General features: G+C 50.6%; 1 protein-coding gene across 2 annotated transcripts in view; it reads left to right on the top strand.

Annotated features, from left to right (window-relative positions):
• Positions 1 to 19777, top strand: part of LOC135057509 (gastrula zinc finger protein XlCGF8.2DB-like) — a 156247-nt gene extending 136470 nt beyond the window's left edge. Inside the window, exons 2-4 of one of the 2 annotated variants that reach the window (XM_063963371.1) lie at positions 17073 to 17170; positions 17288 to 17324; positions 18549 to 19777. In XM_063963371.1, the coding sequence (XP_063819441.1) occupies positions 17073 to 17170; positions 17288 to 17324; positions 18549 to 19486 (1073 nt within the window). In that variant the 3' untranslated portion in view covers positions 19487 to 19777. Of the gene's footprint in view, positions 1 to 17072; positions 17171 to 17284; positions 17325 to 18548 lie in introns of both variants that reach the window. The other variant, XM_063963370.1, reaches the window with a different exon arrangement.
• The last annotated feature ends 350 nt before the right edge of the window (positions 19778 to 20127 follow it).

The raw sequence follows: 20127 nt of genomic DNA, 5'->3' as shown, positions 1-20127 counted from the left end.
ATCAACAGCAGCAGCGGTGAGTAGAAAGAGCTTGTATTATTAAATAGACCCATATTCAAGTCTTACTGTGGACTTAAATTACTTTCTAATGCAGAGCTCTAAGAGAAAGACACAGCCGCGGCTTCCCGCTCTGGTCTCAGGCGGCACACATCACTCCCCGCTCCCAGCTCTAATCTCCGGTAGCTTACCCCCGCTCCCCCCACTCTGGTCTCCGGCCGTTCAGCTCACTTTCACCCCCAGCTCTCCGCTCACAGCTCCCCGCTCAGCGCGGCTCACAGAGCCGGCACAGGGATACCGCGGGAGGCGCTTTGCAAGTTTAAATCTGGTGCCATTACAGGGGGGCGGAGCTTAATCCCGCTCAGCACAGCCGGGCTCAGCGCGTGCTGGCAGCCATTTTACAACGCTGGAGAGCGGGAGACTTGGAGGCTTTATTCCGGCACAGTGAGCCGTTTCAGTGGGGACAGGGGGCAAACTAGGGATCGGTGAGGCAACTGTAGTTTGTAAATAGTGCCTAGTGGGTAAATAGTGTGGGGGGGGGGGGGGGTGACAGGTGCTGCCATGGCTGGAAAGGGCTCCAAGGCAGCACAGAAAATTTTACAATGTCAGTGGTGTTCTGCAAAATTCACTCAGGGACAGTCTGAAAATTCCCTTTTATGTGAGGATTGTGGGTCAGAGCCTTCTGCTCAGCCCTCATTAGAGCCCCAGAGCACCCCTGTTTGGACAACACAGCTCACAGAGGTTATGTCGCTGTTGACTGGGGAATTGAAGGCTTCTCGGGAAGATAGAGAGGCGTCCCATTTCCGACAGCTTGTCCCGATACCGGAGCCTGAACCAGCATGGGCTCGTTCCCTGGCGAAATCAGTTGAAGGGCTCTCTAGGGCTGTAATCCCTTCCCAAGCCCCGTCCTTTAGTCGCCCCCGCACAGGCTTCAAAAAAGAGATGGCTAGCCTCTGTGTTACAGGAATCTGACGATGATATGCCTCTATTAGATGAGACGGTGGTAGATTTACAGGATAATGATGACGATCAGGTGTACGAGGACACTGAACCAGTAGCTCATGGTATAGAGGCTCTTATTACCGCTATTTGCTCAGTATTACATGTGGAGGAGACGGAGCAGGACACCTTACGCCCTTCAAAGTTTGGCACCAACCAATGCTTGCCGGTGACCTTTCCAGTTTCGGAGTAGCTGGATGCGCTCATAATGGCAGCCTGGAAACATCCAGATGCAAAATTTCAGGTATCAAGGAAAATTTTGTCTTCCTATCCTTTTCCCGCAGATAGCAGGAAGCGTTATGAGACCTCTCCGATTGTTGATCCTTCAGTGTCTCGTGTGTCCGAGAAGACGGTTCTGCCGGTTCCTGGAGCGACTTCGCTGAAGGAAGCATCGGATAGGAAGTTGGAATCCACCTTGAAGACTATTTACTCGGTGGCGGAGGTATGACATCGCCTGGCGCAGGTAGGTTGGGTCAACAAGGCGATGGAAGCTTGGGCGGAACAATTGTCCTCTGGACTACGTGATGATTTGCCGGCGGATCAAATGATACAGTTGGCGGAACACATCCGTGAATCAGCCCTTTATCTTTCCGAGGCTTCCAAGGACATTTGTATTCTCTGTGCTAGGATTTCCGCTTTAGCAATTTCGGCCCGCAGAGCTCTCTGGCTGCGGCAGTGGCAGGCGGATACGAAGTCCAAACGGGCAGCAGACGCGTTGCCCTTTACGGGAGAGGTCCTGTTCGGTAAGGATCTGGATGCCTGGATTTCTCAGGCCACTGGAGGTAAGTCGACTTATCTTCCTTCTGCTGCTCCAGCCTCTCGCAGGCCATATAGGGGTCCCTCCTTTCGATCCTTTTCGCGCCCCTTCCAGGTTTCGAGGCCAGGCCAGGGGAGGAGTTTCCGTCTCCCGTGGCCATAGAGGTAGAGGCAGAGGTTCCACAGCCTCAACCCAGTCAGAGGTTAGGTCCTCCACCGCAACTACCGCATGACGGGCTTCCCTCCCACCAGGGAGACCACAGGGTGAGAGGTCTGGGTACAGTCCTGTCCAGATGCTTGTCTCATCATTTGCGGTTACAAGCTCGATTTTCAGACCCCGACCGCCTCAGCGTTTCTTCACTACGGTTTACCAGTTTCCGACAACAAAAGAGTTGCCGTGCAGGCAGTGGTCCAGAAGCTTTTATCCGCAAAGGTACTGATCCCTGTTCCCTCTTATCATCGGAAACAGGGCTATTACTCAAGCCTGTTTCTCGAACCCAAGCCGGACGGCTCGGTCAGGCCAATCCTGAACTTGAAGTATCTCAATCCGTATTTCAGAGTATTCAAGTTCAAGATGGAGTCCCTCCAGTCTGTTATTGCGGGGGTTGGAGTAAAACGAGTTTCTAGCTCCCTTAGACATCAAGGATGCATACTTACATGTTCCCATTTGGCCTCATCAGGCTTTTCTCCGGTTCGCGATCCAGGACGCTCATTTCCAGTTCCAGGCCCTTCCGTTCGGTCCCTCTTCTGCTCCCAGAGTGTTCACAAAGGTCATGGCGGTCATGATGGCCCTACTTCGGAAGCAGGGTGTGACGATTGTCCCCTTTCTGGACGATCTGCTAATAAAGGCACGGTTACTTCAGAATATCCGGATAACGCAGGACCTTCTGATTGGGCACGGGTGGATCCTGAACTTCCCGAAGTCTCACTTATGCCCCTCGCAACGGTTGCTGTTTTTGGGGATGATTCTTGACAAGGTCCGTCAGAAGGTTTTCCTTCCTCAGGACAAGATCCTTTTACTTCAGACGCTGGTGAGGTCGGTACTTCAACACCGTCGGGTGTCAGTGTATCTGTGCATTCGCCTTCTAGGAAAGATAGTAGCGGCTTTCGAAGCTCTTCCATATGGTCGCTTCCACTCTCGACCGTTCCAGCTGTGTCTTCTACATCAGTGGTCAGGATCTCATCTATTCCTTCATCAGCGGGTGACGCTGTCTCCAAAGGCACGGTCGTCGCTTCTCTGGTGGCTCCAGTCGACGCATCTGTTGGAAGGAAGGCGGTTCGGAGTTTGGGATTGGACTCTCCTCACCACGGACGCAAGTCTGCGAGGCTGGGGGGCAGTGACCCTCGAACATTGGTTTCAGGGGCGCTGGTCGATTCACAAATCCGCTCTACCCATAAACATTCTCGAACTACGGGCAGTATACAGCACCCTACTTGAGGCACATCACCTGCTGCGCAGTCGAGCGGTCAGAGTTCAGTCCGACAATGCCACGATGGTAGCGTACATCAACCGTCAGGGCGGCACTCGCAGCCGTGCGGCGATGAGGGAGGTCACCAACATCCTTCTCTGGGCCGGAGGAGTATGCTCTGTCCTTCTCTGCGATATTCATTCCAGGAGTGGACAATTGGGAAGCCGATTATCTCAGCCGACAGGACATGCACCCGGGAGAGTGGTCACTCCATCCCCACGTGTTTTGTCAGCTGGTCCGCCGGTGGGGAAAACCACAGATCGACCTCATGGCGTCCTGCCTGAACAATCAACTGCTTCTGTATTGCTCTCGAACGAGGGACTCGGCGGCGGCGGGCGTGGATGCCCTCATGGCTCCTTGGAATTTCCGGTTCGTTTACCTCTGTCCTCCTTTCCCGTTGTTGCCTCGGATTCAGCAACGCATCAAGAGAGGAAACGCTCTGGTCCTCCTGGTGGCTCCAGATTGGCCGTGCAGGGCTTGGTACTCTACCCTACACCTGTTGTCAGTAGCCGAGCCTTGGCCCCTGCCACTTCGGGATGATCTGCTACAACAGGGTCCTTTTCTTTATCCAGACTTACGCAGGCTACGTTTGACGGCGTGGCTGTTGAAAAGGCCATCTTGAAAAGGAAAGGGATTTGTCGTACGGTTATACCTACTATGCGTCAGGCTAGAAAGTCAGTCACATCATCTGACTACTACCGCAATTGGAAGGCATATGTGGCCTGGTGTGAACGTCGAGAGTTTTCGCCTTCAGTTTTTCGCTTAGCCCGCCTTCTCAGTTTTTTGCAGGCGGGTTTCTCGGCAGGCTTAAGACTGGGTTCACTAAAGGTGCAGGTCTCTGCTCTTTCGGTTTTCTTCCAGAAAAAGTTAGCCTTGCTGCCGGAAGTTCAGACTTTCTTTCAGGGGGTTCTACGGATTCAGCCTCCCTTTCGCCCTCCGACAGCACCATGGGACCTCAATCTGGTCCTCTCTTTTCTGCAGTCTTCGTTGCTTGAGCCTCTGGAGTCGGTGGAGATTAAATATCTCACCTGGAAGGTGGTCCTTCTCCTGGCTCTGGCTTCGGCCAGAAGGGTGTCGGAACTTGGGGCTGTCTCTTGTCGACATCCATACCTGGTGTTTCTTGCAGATAGGGCCGAGCTCCGTACTCGCATGTCTTCTCTACCTAAGGTGTCCGATTTTCACATCAATCAGCCACTTGTGGTTCCGGCCCTCTCGGTGGACTCTTTGAATTCAAGATCGTTGGATGTTGTCAGGGCGCTCAAGATCTATGTGGATAGGACTTCGGCCATTCGGAAGTCGGACTCTTTATTTGTTCTATACGATGCTGCCCGCCGCGGTTGGCCGGCTTCTAAGCAAACTTTGTCCCGATGGATTCGGCTGACCATCAGAAAGGCTTATTTGGCAGCTTCTCGAGAACCTCCTTCTTCAATTTCAGCGCACTCTACGCGCTCTGTGGGGCCCTCGTGGGCGGCTACCCGCGGGGTCTCCATGACCACTTTAAGTGCCAGCTCCCAGTTACTGCCTATTTCTCTTACGTCCTAGAGGATGCTGGGGTCCATATTAGTACCATGGGATATAGACGGGTCCACCAGGAGCCATTGGCACTTTAAGAGTTTAATAGTGTGGGATGGCTTCTCCCTCTATGCCCCTCCTACCAGACTCAGTTTAGAAAATGTGCCCGGAGGAGCCGGTCACAGCTAGGGGAGCTCTACAGAGTTCTTCTGGTAAAGAGTAATTTTTTCTTTCAGGTTTTTTTATTTTACAGGGAGGCTGTTGGCTACAGCCTCCCTGCAGCGTGGGACTGGGAGGGGGGGAGCACTGGAAGGTAGCTCCAGAGGGGTCTGATCGTACCCTGCCGCAGGGGAACGCCCGCCCCGGCAGCAGGCCGCCACCCCCTCAGAAGCTGAAGTGTGGCGAGTCAGTCACTGCCCCCCATTGCAAGCGGGGGAACAGTGTGTAGAGGGCGGCTACGGGTCAGGAGCGCAGTTGTTCCCGCGCTTCTGGAAGGCTCAGCGGTACCTTGGTGCGGCGCTTGGTAGGGAGCGCCCTGGGCCAGCTCCGGACCCTACACTGGTTTTCTTTAGCGTGCCGGGGTCTGCGGACCCAGGTCAGCATATTCCTCCGGCCAGTATAATCATCTTCTGAGCGGGAAAACAGCGCCATTGAAGGGGGCGGAGCTTCTCCTCAGAGCGGACCCAGCAGCGTTCAGCGACATTTTTCCTACCTGCAGCCACGGTTCACTGGATCCAGGTCCCTCCAGAGATTTCTCCAGCAGTTTGTACAGTACCAGGGGGCTGTAGAAGGGGGGGGGGGGGGGGGGGGGAGGCTGCTTAAAGGCTGTGTCACCTATTAAGGGACACAGCGCTGGGAAGGAACTCCCTTTACCTGAAAAGCGCTGTGTGGGGGTTGGCTCCAATCTCTGTGTCTCTCTGCCGTTCTTGGGGGGAAAACTCTGTCCTCAAAATACCCTGTGTGTTTGTGGGGTGTTTGTGTGTGTGTGCAACATGTCTAGGGACACTGTTTCGTATGCTGCGGAGGATTTGTCTTCCCAGGAAGACTCCATTCCCAGCTAGAGAGCCAGAATGGTTAGTCTCTCTGTGGGGGGGATAATTTCTCAGATTTCTGATAGGTTGGCTAGGACTGAGCATGCCACTCGGGTCCTCCAGTCCTCTATGGTGGTATGGTCTGATCCTGCCTCCTTGGGGTCCCCTGCGGTACTTTCTAATAAGTGTGCGCTTACAATTATGCAGAATAACACAGACACCGACTCTGACACTGCAGACGGTGATGGGGAGGTTTTGCGGGGGACGGCATCGCTAGCCAGGGGGGGTGCAGTTGATGATTGAGGCTGTTAGGGATGTTTTACACATTTCAGACACAGCTCCGGAACAGGTGGAGGATGCCTTCTTTAGACAATAAAAAGCTCCCCCATACTTTCCCGGCATCCAAGGAATTGAATGCTATTTTTGAAAAGGCATGGGAAACTCCGGAAAAGAAATTCCAGATTCCCAAGAGAGTCTTGGTTGCTTTTCCCTTCCCAGAGGAAGATAGGAAGAGGTGGGAGTCCCCGCCAATAGTCGACGCCTCTGTATCCAGGCTGTCCAAGGAGGTAGTTTTACTGGTCCCGGGATCTACCTCGTTAAAGGACCTGGCAGATCGCAAGGTGGATGCTACGCTGAAATCCATTTACACGGCTTCGGGGGCTATATTGCGGCCTACTATAGCCTTTGCTTGGCTTGCTAAAGCTATTGCCAGGTGGTCGATCACTCTGCAGGAGGAATCGTCTATGCTGGACAAAGGTGACGTTGATTTGTTTTTACGTAATATTCAGGATTCTGCAGGGTTCCTGGTGGATTCCATGAAGGACCTGGGTTCCATGGCTGCGGGGATCTCCTCCGTCAGTCTCTGCTCGAAAGGGTCTCTGGTCTGCGGACGCGGAATCCAAGAAGTGTGTGGAGGGCCTTCCGTACAAAGGTCAGGCTGTATTTGGGGAGGTGCTGGATGCGTGGATTGCCACGGCTACCGCAGGTAAGTCTCCTTTTCTCCCCTCAGCTGCATTGGCTTCGAAAAAGCCCTTTTCATCTAACACGTCACAATCCTTTAGGGCCGCGCGGCCTATGAAGAATAAGCCTTCGAACACCTTCTTCAGAGGTGGTTGTGCCAAAGGAAAGAAACTCGCTCCCGCAGGTTTCCAGACCCAGAAGCCCGCTTCTTATACCCGTAAGTCCTCCACATGACGGTGGACAGCTAGGCCTGGAGGAAGGTCAGGTGGGGGCGAGATTCCGGCAGTTCAGCCACGTCTGGGTGTCGTCGGGTCTGGACACCTGGGTTCTGGATATAGTGTCCAGGGGGTACAGACTGGAGTTTCAAGAGCGCTGCTGGCAGACAGGACAATTCTTCTGCAGGCCATCAGGAAATTGGTGGTGTCAGAGGTCATTGTTCAGGTCCCTCTTCAGCAACGGAACAAGGGTTATTATTCGAACCTTTTTGTGGTACCGAAACCGGATGGTTCGGTACGCCCAATTCTAAATTTAAAGTCTTTGAACCCTTTTCTCAAGGAGTTCAAATTCAAGATGGAATCTCTGAGGGCTGTCGGACGGGGAGTTCCTGGTGTCCCTAGACATCAAGGATGCCTACCTCCACATTCCCATTTGGGCGCCGCATCAAGCTTATCCCAGGTTTGCGCTGATGGACGATCACTGTCAGTTCCAGGCGCTGCCGTTTGGCCTCTCAACAGCACCAAGGATCTTCACCAAGATGATGGCAGAGATGATGGTTCTCCGCAAACAGGGGGTGAACAGAATTCCATATCTGGACAATCTCCTGATCAAGGCGTCATCCAGGGAGAGGTTGTTGCGGTCCATCGCGCTCACGACACAGCTGTTCAGGAAGCACGGTTGGATCCTGAACCTTCAGAAGTCTCATCTGGAGCCGACAAGGCGGCTGTCTTTCCTGGGAATGATCCTCGACACGGAAGTGCAGAGGGTATTTCTCCGGCAGAGAAAGCGTTGGTGATTCAAACAATGGTCCGGGATGTCCTAAGGCCTACCCGGGTATCGGTTCATCAATGTATATGCCTTCTGGGGAAGATGGTTGCCGCCTACGAGGCTCTGCAGTACGGCAGGTTTCATGCTCGACCTTTTCAACTGGACCTCTTGGACCAGTGGTTGGGCTCTCACCTACACATGCACAAGAGGATACACCTGTCTCCAAAAGCCAGGATTTCACTCCACTGGTGGCTGCAACTTCCACACCTTCTGGAAGGGCGAAGGTTCGGAATTCAAGAATGGATCATTCTGACCACAGATACAAGTCTAAGAGGTTGGGGAGCGGTCGCTTTCAAGGCCGATGGTCGGATCAAGAGTCACTTCTCCCAATAAACATCCTGGAACTCAGGGCCGTTTACAACGCCCTTCTGCAAGCAGCACACCTTCTGCAGGATCGGGCTGTTCGGGTGCAGGTGGACAATGTGACCACAGTAGCCTACATAAACCGACAGGGCGAAACAAAGAGCAGAGCTGCCATGGCAGAGGTGTCAAAAATCCTCATCTGGGCAGAAAGGCAAGCGGTGGTGATGTCGGCGATCTTCATTCCGGGCGTAGACAACTGGGAAGCAGACTTCCTCAGCAGACAAATCTCCATCCAGGGGAGTGGGGCCTCCATCCGGAGGTGGTCGAGGAGGTAACTGGTTGATGGGGTGTTCCTCACATAGACATGATGGCCTCCCGCCTCAACAAGAAGCTACGGAGGTACTGTTCCAGGTCAAGAGACCCACAGGCGGTGGCGGTGGACGCACTGTCAACACCTTGGGTGTTCAAGTCAGTGTATGTGTTCCCTCCACTTCTTCTGATACCAAAGGTTCTTCAACTCGTGAGAAGAACAAAGGTTCTGGCAATCCTCATTGCTCCAGACTGGCCAAGGAGGGCTTGGTACGCGGATCTTCTACTGCATGATCCGCGGCCTTTGCCTCTTCGGGAGGATCTGCTTCTGCAGGGGCCGTTCGCTTATCAAGACTAACCGCGGCTTCGTTTGACGGAATGGCGGTTGAACGCCAGATCTTAGCTCGGAAGGGTATCCCGAGTGAGGTTATTCCTACCCTGATACAGGACAAGAAGGCGGTAACGTCTAAGCATTACCATCGCATTTGGAAGAAATATGTCTCTTGGTGTGAGGCCAAGAAGTTCCCGGCAGGGGAGTTTCAACTGGGACGTTTTCTCCTTTTCCTGCAAGCAGGGGTGGATATGGGACTAAGGGCTCCATCATGGTCCAAATCTCTGCTTTGTCCATCTTCTTCCAAAAACAATTGGCTGTTCTTCCTGGGGTTCAGACCTTTTTGAAAGGGGTTCTGCACATCCAGCCTCCCTTTGTGGCGCCTATGGCTCCATGGGATCTTGATGTGGTGCTGCAGTTCCTACAATCTGCTTGGTTTGAGCCTCTACAGGAGGCTGATCTCAAGTTTCTCACATGGAAGGCGGTTACCTTGTTGGCCTTGGCTTCTGCACGACGCGTGTCGGAATTGGGGGCTTTATCTTGTAAAAGCCCCTATCTGATCTTCCATGAGGACAGGGCGGAACTTAGGACTCGTCCACAGTTCCTACCTAAGGTTGTGTCGGCTTTCCACATCAACCAACCAATTGTGGTGCCAGTGGTTACTGACTCCTCAATTACTTCATAGGCCTTGGATGTAATGAGGACTTTGAAGATTTACGTGAAGAGGACGGCTCGTCACAGGAAAAGTGACTCCTTGTTTGTCCTCTATGATCCAAAGAAAATTGGATGTCCTGCTTCTAAGCAGTCGATTTCATGCTGGATCAGGTTCACTATCCAGCATGCTTATTCCACAGCAGGATTGCCATGTCCGAAATCCGTAAAGGCCCACTCTACTCGTAAGGTGGGCTCTTCCTGGGCGGCTGCCCGGGGTGTGTTGGTGATACAACTCTGCCGAGCAGCTACTTGGTCTGGGTCGAACACGTTTGCCAAGTTTTACAAGTTCGATACTTTGGCCTCTGCTGACCTCCAGTTTGGTCAAGCAGTGTTCCAGGAGCCTCCGCGCTCTCCCTCCTGTACTGGGAGCTTTGGTACATTCCCACCCTCTAGGACGTAAGAGAAAATAGGATTTTAATTACCTGAAACGGTAAATCCTTTAATTGTAGTCCGTAGAGGATGCTGGGCGCCCCCCGCCCAGGGCTTCGTTTTCCTGCATTGGTTATGGTTCAGTGTTATCTGGTTCCTAGGTAAGTTCTGCGTTATTTATTGTTTCAGCTGTTGCTGAGTTTTTCCGGCATGTTAGTCGGACTTGCCTGTTTATCTGTGTAATTCCTTCTCTCGAAGTATGTCGTCTCCTCGGGCACAGTTTCTAGACTGAGTCTGGTAGGAGGGGCATAGAGGGAGGAGCCAACCCACACTGTTAAACTCTTAAAGTGCCAATGGCTCCTGGTGGACCCGTCTATACCCCATGGTACTAATATGGACCCCAGCATCCTCTACGGATTACGAGAAAAGGATTTACAGTTTCAGGTAATTAAAATCCTATTTTCTCTGACGTCCTAGTGGATGCTGGGGACTCCGTAAGGACCATGGGGAATAGACGGCTCCGTAGGAGACTGGGCACATCTAAAAGAAAGATTTAGGAATATCTGGTGTGCACTGGCTCCTCCCCCTATGACCCTCCTCCAAGCCTCAGTTAGATTTCTGTGCCCGGCTGAGCTGGATGCACACTAGGGGCTCTCCTGAGCTCCTAGGAAGAAAGTATATGTTAGGTTTTTTATTTTCAGTGAGACCTGCTGGCAACAGGCTCACTGCACCGAGGGACTAAGGGGAGAAGAAGCGAACCTACCTAAGTGGTGGTAGCTTGGGCTTCTTAGGCTACTGGACACCATTAGCTCCAGAGGGATCGAACACAGGACCCGACCTCGTCGTCCATTCCCGGAGCCACGCCGCCGTCCCCCTTACAGAGCCAGAAGCAAGAAGGTGGTCCGGAAAATCGGCGGCTGAAGACTTCTGTCTTCTCCAAGGTAGCGCACAGCACTGCAGCTGTGCGCCATTGCTCCTCATGCACACCACACACTGCGGTCACTGATGGGTGCAGGGCACTGGGGGGGGGGGCGCCCTGAGCAGCAATATTAACACCTTGGCTGGCAAATTGACACCATATATAGCCCCAGGGGCTATATAGGTGTTTATTAACCCCTGCCAGAACTTTTACAATAGCGGGAGAAAGCCCGCCAAAAAAGGGGCGGAGCCATCTCCCTCAGCACACTGGCGCCATTTTCCCTCACAGCTCCGCTGGAGGGATCGCTCCCTGGCTCTCCCCTGCAGTCCTGCACTACAGAAAAGGGTTAAAAAGAGAGGGGGGGCACAAATTAGGCGCAGTATAAATATATTATGCAGCTATAAGGGAAAAACACTCTGTATAGTGATATCCCTGTGGTATATAGCGCTCTGGTGTGTGCTGGCATACTCTCCCTCTGTCTCCCCAAAGGGCTTTGTGGGGTCCTGTCCTCTGTCAGAGCATTCCCTGTGTGTGTGCTGTGTGTCGGTACTGCTGTGTCGACATGTATGATGAGGATAATGATGTGGAGGCGGAGAAAATGCCTGTGAATGAGATGTCACCCCCTTGCGGGGTCGACACCGGTGTGGATGGACTTATGGAAGGAATTACGTGACAGTGTCAACTCCTTACATAAAAGGTTTGACGACATGGGACAGCCGGCTGCTCAGCTTGTGCCTGTCCAAGCGTCTCAAATGTCATCAGGGGCTCTAAAACGCCCGCTACCTCAGATGGCAGACACAGATGTTGACACGGATACCGACTCCAGTGTCGACGACGATGAGACTAGTGTACCTTCCAATAGGGCCACCCGTTACATGATTGAGGCAATGAAAAATGTATTACACATTTCTGATGATACCCCAGGTACCACAAAAAAGGGTATTATGTTTGGTGACAGAAAACTACCAGTAGTTTTCCTGCATCTGAGGAATTGATATGAGGTGTGTGAGGAAGCGTGGACTTCCCCCGATAAGAAATTGATAATTTCTAAGCAGCGTACCCTTTTCCGCCAGAGGATAGGTCACGTTGGGAAATACCCCCTAGGGTAGATAAAGCGGTTACACGCTTATTAAAAAAGGTGGCACTACCGTCTCCGGATACGGCCGCCCTGAAGGACCTGCTGATAGAAAGCAGAAAACTACCCTTAAAGCTATACACACACACACACGCATTATATTGAGACCTGCTATTGCCTCGGCATGGATGTGCAGTGCGTCAGATTCCCTGTCGGATAATATTTATACTATAGATAGGGACAATATTTTGCTAAAAATAGAGCATATAAAAGACGCTGTCTTATACATGCGTGATGCACAGAGGGATATTTGCCGACTGGCATCACTAATAAGCGATATGTAAAACCATTGCCGCCAGACGGGGGTTATGGACTCGGCAATGGTCGGGCGATGCCGATTCAAAACGGCACATGGCAGTTTGCCCTATAAGGGGGTGGAACTGTTTGGGGATGGTCTTTCAGACCTCGTTTCCACAGCTACGGCTGGGAAATCAAAACTTTTGCCACAAGCTACCCCACAGCAAAAGTAAGCACTGTATTATCAGGTACAGTCCCTTCGGCCCCAGAAAAGTAGAGGGCTAGAGGCTCATCTTTTCTGCCAAGAGGAAAAGGTAGAGGGGAAAAGCTGCAGCACACAGCTAGTTCCCAAGAGCAGAAGTCCTCCCCTGCGTCCGGTAAGTCCACAGCATGACGCTGGGGCTGCTCAGGCGGACCCGGGTACGGTGGGGGCCCCTCTCAGAAATTTCAGCGCACAGTGGGCTCTCTCACAGGTGGATCCCTGGGTTCTTCAAACAGTGTCTCAGGGGTACAGGCTGGAATTCGAGACGTCTCCCCCCCGCCGTTTCCTAAAATCTGCCTTACCGGCAACTCCCTCTGCCAGGGAGGCAGTGTTGGTGGCTATCCAAAAACTGTATTCACAGCAAGTGATTATCAAGGTACCCCTCCTTCAACAGGAAAAGGGTTACTTTTCCACAATGTTTGTGGTACCGAAACCGGACGGTTCGGTGAGACCCATCTTAAATTTAAAATCCTTGAACACATATAACAAAAGATTCAAGTTCAAGATGGAATCGCTCAGGGCGATTATTGCAAACCTGGACGAGGGGGATTACAGGGTCTCTCTGGACATCAAGGATACTTACCTGCATGTCCCCATTTGCCCTCCTCACCAGGAGTACCTCAAGGTTGTGGTACAGGACTGTCACTATCAGTTCCAGACGCTGCCGTTTGGATTATCCACGGCACCGAGGGTCTTTACCAGGGTAATGACCGAAATGATGATACTCCTTCGCAAGAAGGGAGTTTTAATTATCCCGTACTTGGACGATCTCCTGATAAAGGCGAGGTCCAAGGAACAGTTGGTAAGGGGGTAGCACTTTCTCGGGAAGTGCTGCAACAGCAGGGCTGGATTCTCAATTCCAAAGTCACAGCTGGTCCCGACGACACGTCTTCTGTTCCTGGGAATGATTCTGGAAACAGACCAGAAAAAAGTGTTTCTTCCAATGGAAAAAGCCGAGGAGTTGTCATCTCTAGTCAGAAACCTCCTAAGACCGGGACAGGTGTCGGTACATCAATGCACACGAGTCCTGGGAAAAATGGTAGCTTCGTACGAAGCAATTCTATTCGGAAAGTTCCACGCAAGAAATTTCCAGTGGGACCTGTTGGACAAATGGTCAGGGTCCCATCTCCAGATACAGCAGCGGATAACCCGGTCGGCAAGAACCAGGTTGTCGCTGTGGTGGTGGCTGCAGAGGGCTCATCTACTAGAGAGCCGCAGATTCGGAATACAGGACTGGGTCCTGGTGACCACGGATGCCAGCCTTCGGGGCTGGGGTGCAGTCACACAGGGAGTGAAATTCCAAGGACTGTGGTCCAAACAGGAGATTTCACTCACTTCACATAAAATTTCTGGAGCTAAGAGCCATTTACAAGGCCCTAACCCAAACAAGGCCCCTGCTTCAAAACCAGCCGTACTGATCCAATCAGACAACATCACGGTGCTCGCCCATGTAAACAGGCAGGGCGGCACAAGAAGCAGGAGGGCAATGGCAGAAGCCACAAGGATTCCCCGTTAAGCGGAAAATCATGTGGTAGCACTGGCAGCAGTGTTCATTCCGGGAGTGGACAACTGGGAAGCAGACTTCCGCAGCAGACTCCACCCGGGAGAATAGGGACTTCATCCAGAAGTCTTCCAAATGCTGGTAAACCGTTGGGAAAGACCACAGGTGGACATGATGGCGTCCCGGTCAAGGGAACCTCAGGCGATCGCTGTGGACGCTCTAGTGACACCACGGGTGTACCAGTCGGTTTATGTGTTCCCTCCTCTCCCTCTCATACCCAAGGTACTGAGGATAATAAGAAAAAGAGGAGTAAGAACTATACTCATTGTTCCGGATTGGCCAAGAAGGGCTTGGTACCCGGAACTTCAAGAGATGATCTCAGAGGACCCATGGCCTCTGCCACTCAGACAGGATCTGCTGCAGCAGGGGCCCTGTCTGTTCAAAGACTTACCGCGGCTGCGTTGACGGCATGGCGGTTGAACGCCGGATCCTGAGTGAAAAAGGCATTCCGGAGGAAGTCATTCTTATCCTGATCAAAGCCAGGAAGTATGTCAGCCTGTAAGGGAGTGCGGCATATTCAGCCCCTTTTTGTGCCCCAGTGGCACCTTGGGATCTCAATGTGGTTTTGGAGTTCCTGTAATCACATTGGTTTGAGCCACTTAAAACCGTGGATTTTAAATATCTCACATGAAAAGTGGTCATGTGTTGGCTCTGGCTTCGGCCAGGCATGTGTCAGAATTGGCGGCTTTGTCATAAAAAAAGCCCTTACCTGATTTTCCATATGGATAGGGCAGAGTTGAGGACTCGTCCTCACTTTCTCCCGAAGGAGGTATCAGGTTTTCACTTGAACCAACCTATTGTGGTGCCTGCGGCTACTAGGGACCTGGAGGATTCCAAGTTACTGGACGTAGTCAGGGCCCTGAAAAATTATATTTCCAGGACGGCTGGAGTCAGGAAAACTGACGCGCTGTTTATCCTGGATGCACCCAACAAGCTGGGTGCTCTTGCTTCTAAGCAGACTGTAGCGCGCTGGATTTGTAGCACTATTCAGCTTGCGCATTCTGCTGTGGGACTACCGCAGCCTAAATCTGTAAAATCCCATTCCACAAGGAAGGGGGCTCATCTTGGGCGGCTGCCCGAGGGGTCTCGGCTTTACAACTTGGCCGAGCTGCAACTTGGTCAGGGGCAAACACGTTGCAAAATTCTACAAATTTGATACCTTGGCTGAGAAGGACCTTGAGTTCTCTCACTCGGTGCTGCAGAGTCATCCGCACTCTCCCGCCCGTTTGGGAGCTTTGGTATAATCCCCATGGTCCTTACGGAGTTCCCAGCATCCACTAGGACGTCAGAGAAAATAAGATTTTACTCACCGGTAAATCTATTTCTCGTAATCCGTAGTGGATGCTGGGCGCCCATCCCAAGTGCGGATTGTCTGCAATACTTGTAAATAGTTATTGTTACACAAATCGGGTTGTTATTGCGAACCATCTATTCAGAGGTTCCATTGTTATCATACTGTTAACCGGGGTTCCTATCACGAGTTATATGGTGTGATTGGTGTGGGTATGAGTCTTACCCGGGATTCAAAATCCTTCCTTATTGTGTCAGCTCTTCCGGGCACAGTGTCCTAACTGAGGCTTGGAGGAGGGTCATAGGGGGAGGAGCCAGTGCACACCAGATAGTCCTAAATCTTTCTTTTAGATGTGCCCAGTCTCCTGCGGAGCCGTCTATTCCCCATGGTCCTTACGGAGTCCCCAGCATCCACTACGGACTACGAGAAATAGATTTACCAGTGAGTAAAATCTTATTTTTCCCCATTGTAACTGCGCTCCAGTGTCCCCTGTGGAATCGGAGAAAGGGATTTATCAGTAAGTACCAAAATCTTGATTTTGGGTGGTGGGGGTTATGCATTGATCAACAATATAAAAGGTGGCGTATGCTTCATATAAGCTAGAGGGGAGGGAGTTTGAGATAACTGTAGGCCCTACATGGCCCAGACACACCCTCTGTGCAGGCCACACACCCCACAACACTCATCACCTCCCCCATTAGTACTCACACCCCCGCCATGCTGATCACACTCCCTGCGGCACGCAATAGGCCCTTCATAAACTCCAGCTCCAGGCCCATGTGGACCTTAATCTGGCACTGGCAATGCTTACTAGCTATCGGAAAAGGGTTCTGCTGTCCCTGAGCTTTTATAAAGGGCTTTTCTTGGTACAGTAGCCACTTTGTGCACCAGCCACCTAAATGGAGATCTGGCTTATACAGTTGTCACCAGACCAGAATACTGTGGCCAGATGACGTTGTTAATGACACGTTGGCTATCTTTTATTGCTCAGTTTTGTATACTGGTCATGAAATGTCTCATTTAATAATTCTCATATAGACATTGTATACTGGTAGCCACTATGAGCGCAGCTGGCCAATGTTTTGAGTACTGTGCATGTGTTTCTATTATTATGGGAAGACTCAGAATTGGGTGTGGTATGGAAGGTAGATAGTAACTAGGTCGACCACTATTGGTCGACAGTAACTAGGTCAACAGGGTCTTTAGGTCGACAGGTCAAAAGGTCGACATGAGTTTTTTATTTTATTTTTTTGGTATAATTTTCTTCGTAGAGTGACCCGGAACCCCAATTAGTGCACTGTGTCCCCTCGCATGGCTCGCTTCGTTCGCCATGCTTCGGGCACGATGCCTCGCTTCGCTCGGTTCAGATTACCATTCCAGTTGTAGTCCACGTGGATTATGAAGTATGGAAAGGTTAAAAAAAAAATTGTGAAAAACTCATGTCGACCTTTTGACCTGTCGACCTAGAACATGTCGACCTAGAAACCCTGTCGACCCAGTTACTGTCGACAAATAGTGGTCGACCTAGATAGTGTCGACCTAGAGACCGGATCCCCTCAGAATTAGTGCCAGAGAGAGTCTATGTATATGTAATAATTATTTGTTTGTAGGCTGTGCTAATTCTAAAGTCCCCACTGAGGGCTGTGGTATAATTCTTGTATAACATATTGCCCATTGCCGGTTATCATATGCTGGTGATTCCTGGGTATAGTGTGCTGGTTACTCCCTGGTGTGGGCCTACCAGGCTGGGATATGCTGTATTGTGCTGATAATAGTATTGTTGTCACTGATAGTAATGCATTGCACTGTGTCTTCTGGGCATACCGCTGCACAGCTCACAATTTTATTAACCTACTGTGTGCTGGTCCTACAGATGGATCCAATCAGAGGAATAGCCCAGAGGTGTGTCCTCGTCCTTCCCACTCACAGGATGGTACAGAGGCAGGTCACCATATACTGCAGGAGTGTCAGGTAGATGAAGAGCTGGATCTTACCAAATCCCGTAATACAACTGCAGATCTGTGTCATGAGATATGATGTGTTTCTGTGTGACTCTTATATACTGATATCATACTGTTTATTTAGCAGTGTATGGAGCAGGAAATCCCTACAGATATCAGCACAGGTGAGTAATAATCACTTATTACAGAGAAGTGTCACATATTGTCCTTGTTCTATCACTACAACAGTCTCTTATCCTACACCCTCCTCTGTCAGTACAGACTCATACGGACAATGTATCTGCCCAATAGGGAAGTTAGGAGCCATCAGCCCCTATTATACTCCTGCTCCCCCCCTCACATCATGTCACTGTGTGTTACCAGCCCAGAGACCTGACCAGTCTCCTCCCCACACTCTCTGGTGTATCTCATACATTAGGAGCCATCAGCCCCTATTATACTCCTGCACTCCTCCTCACATCATGTCACTGTGTTACCAGCCAAGAGATCTGACCAGTCTCCTCCCCACACTCTCTGGTGTATCTCATACATCAGGAGCCATCAGCCTCTATTAGACTCCTGCTCTCCTCACATCATGTCACTGTGTGTTACCAGCCCAGAGACCTGACCAGTCTCCTCCCCACACTCTCTGGTGTATCTCATACATTAGGAGCCATCAGCCCCTATTATACTCCTGCTCTCACTCTCACATCATGTCACTGCGTGTTACCAGCCCAGAGATCTGACCAGTCTCCTCCCTACACTCTCTGGTGTATCTCATACATCAGGAACCATCAGCCCCTATTATACTCCTGCTCCCCCCCTCACATCATGTCACTGTGTGTCACCAGCCCAGAGATATGACCAGTCTCCTCCCAGCACTCTCTGGTGTATCTCATACATCAGGAACCATCAGCCCCTATTATACTCCTGCTCTCCCCCTCACATCATGTCACTGTGTGTTACCAGCCCAGAGATCTGACCAGTCTCCTCCCCACACACTCTGGTGTATCTTATACATCAGGAGCCATCAGTCCCTATTACACTCCTGCTCTTCCCGTCACATCATGTCACTGTGTGTTACCAGCCCAGAGATCTGACCAGTCTCCTCCCCGCACTCTCTGGTGTAGGATAGTGGAGGCATATATGAATCCACAGACAGTGTGCTATATGGTGGAAGGAGCAGGGTCCCCCAACAGTACATAGTAGTGTTGTGAGTCACCTGGTGTCAGATAAAGCTTTATATGAAGTGAAGTTGTATTGTACCAATTGTACAACTGACTTTTTTTCCTGTAATTGTTCCTTCTCTGATTTTACCAATGAGAACATTATGTTACTGACAGTACCTCTAAGAATAGGAGTTTTATGATTTATTTATTTTTTTGTTCATCTCTTTTTATGTCCGGCAGGTGGACAGCACAGCAGGAATACCTCAGCAGGACATCTAATTTCATCAGGAGATTGTGAAATGGAAGTAAATGTCACCCAAGATTCTCCAAGACAAATCCCAGATACCCCCGGTATCCATCCAGTACTTCCCGCTGCAGCTAGCTCATCGGACGGCTTTGGATATGGGAGAGGTTTTCGTGATAACTTAGATATAATTATAAATGAAATTGTTCGTAAAACTGACGCTTTATCACATTACGGGAAGTTACTTAATCCCAAGTTCAAATTTCCATGTTCGCAGTGTGGGAAATTATTCGGGACCAAATCTGGTTGTGTTTCGCATCAGAAAAGTCACACAGGCGGCCAACTGTTCCCGTGTTCTGAGTGCGGGAAATGTTTTCCATGTAAGAGAGCTATGGTTATACATCAGAGGACTCACACTGGGGAACGGCCCTTTGTATGCACTGAGTGTGGGAAAGGTTTTGCGTGTAAGAGATCACTTGTCCATCACCAGATAACACACAGACCCGATAAACCATTTCCGTGTTCAGAGTGTGATAAAGGTTTTGGATCTAAGTCACGTCTGATTTTACATCAGAAAATTCACACAGGGGAGAAACCATTTTCCTGTTCCGAGTGTGGGAAATGTTTTAGAGTGAAGTCATCTCTCGTTACGCACGAGAGAATTCACACCGGTGCCAAGCCGTACCTGTGCACCGACTGCGGGAAAAGTTTTAGACAGATCAGCGTCTTTATTACACATAAGAGGACTCACACTGGTGAGAAACCCTATTCCTGTACGGAGTGTGACAAATGTTTTTCTAATTTTTCTGGTCTTATTGAACATCGGAGAAGGCACACTGGGAAAAAGCCGTTTCCATGTCCTGAGTGTGATAAGTGTTTCACACATAAATCCTATCTGGTTAACCATCAAAAAATTCACACTGGTGAAAAGTAATTTTCATGCTGTGAATGTAGGAAATGCAGATCTCAGGCTTTGTGCAATATGGGAAAATGCACCCTGGTTAAAAGCCCAATTTAATATTGTTTTTTCTAATTCTGAAAAATGTTTTGTTGGTGAGCTATCCTTTGGAATCAGATACATATACTATAGTGTTCATTCTAGCACCCTGCACCTGTCATAACTCGTGCAGTTCCTCTTTCCTGCCTGGGGTGTGGCTTTCTGCTCTGGTGCTTCTAGCACAGTCTGGTCTGTATCTCAGCACTGAGATACATACCAGAGGGCAGAGGGGGTTATTCAGGTTTGTTAGCAAACCAAAAAAGTTAGAAATTGGGCAAAACCATGTTGCACTGCAGGTGGGGCAGATGTAACATGTGCAGAGAGAGTTAGATTTGGGTGGGTTATATTGTTTCTGTGCAGGGTAAATACTGGCTGCTTCATTTTTACACTGCAGTTTAGATTTCAGTTTGAACATACCCCACCCAAATCTAACTCTCTCTGCACATGTTACATCTGCCCCACCTGCAGTGCAACATGGTTTTTGCCGAATTGCTAACTTTTTTGGTTTGCTAACAAACCTGAATAAGGCCAGAGTGTTCTAGAAGCACCAGAGCAGGGAGTGGTACATTAGGCAGGAA

Source organism: Pseudophryne corroboree, chromosome 3 (assembly GCF_028390025.1).
Source record: "Pseudophryne corroboree isolate aPseCor3 chromosome 3, aPseCor3.hap2, whole genome shotgun sequence".
NCBI lineage: Eukaryota > Metazoa > Chordata > Amphibia > Anura > Myobatrachidae > Pseudophryne > Pseudophryne corroboree.
The sequence above is the reverse complement of the archived record's forward strand: the minus strand, read 5'-3'. Positions and strand labels throughout refer to the sequence as shown.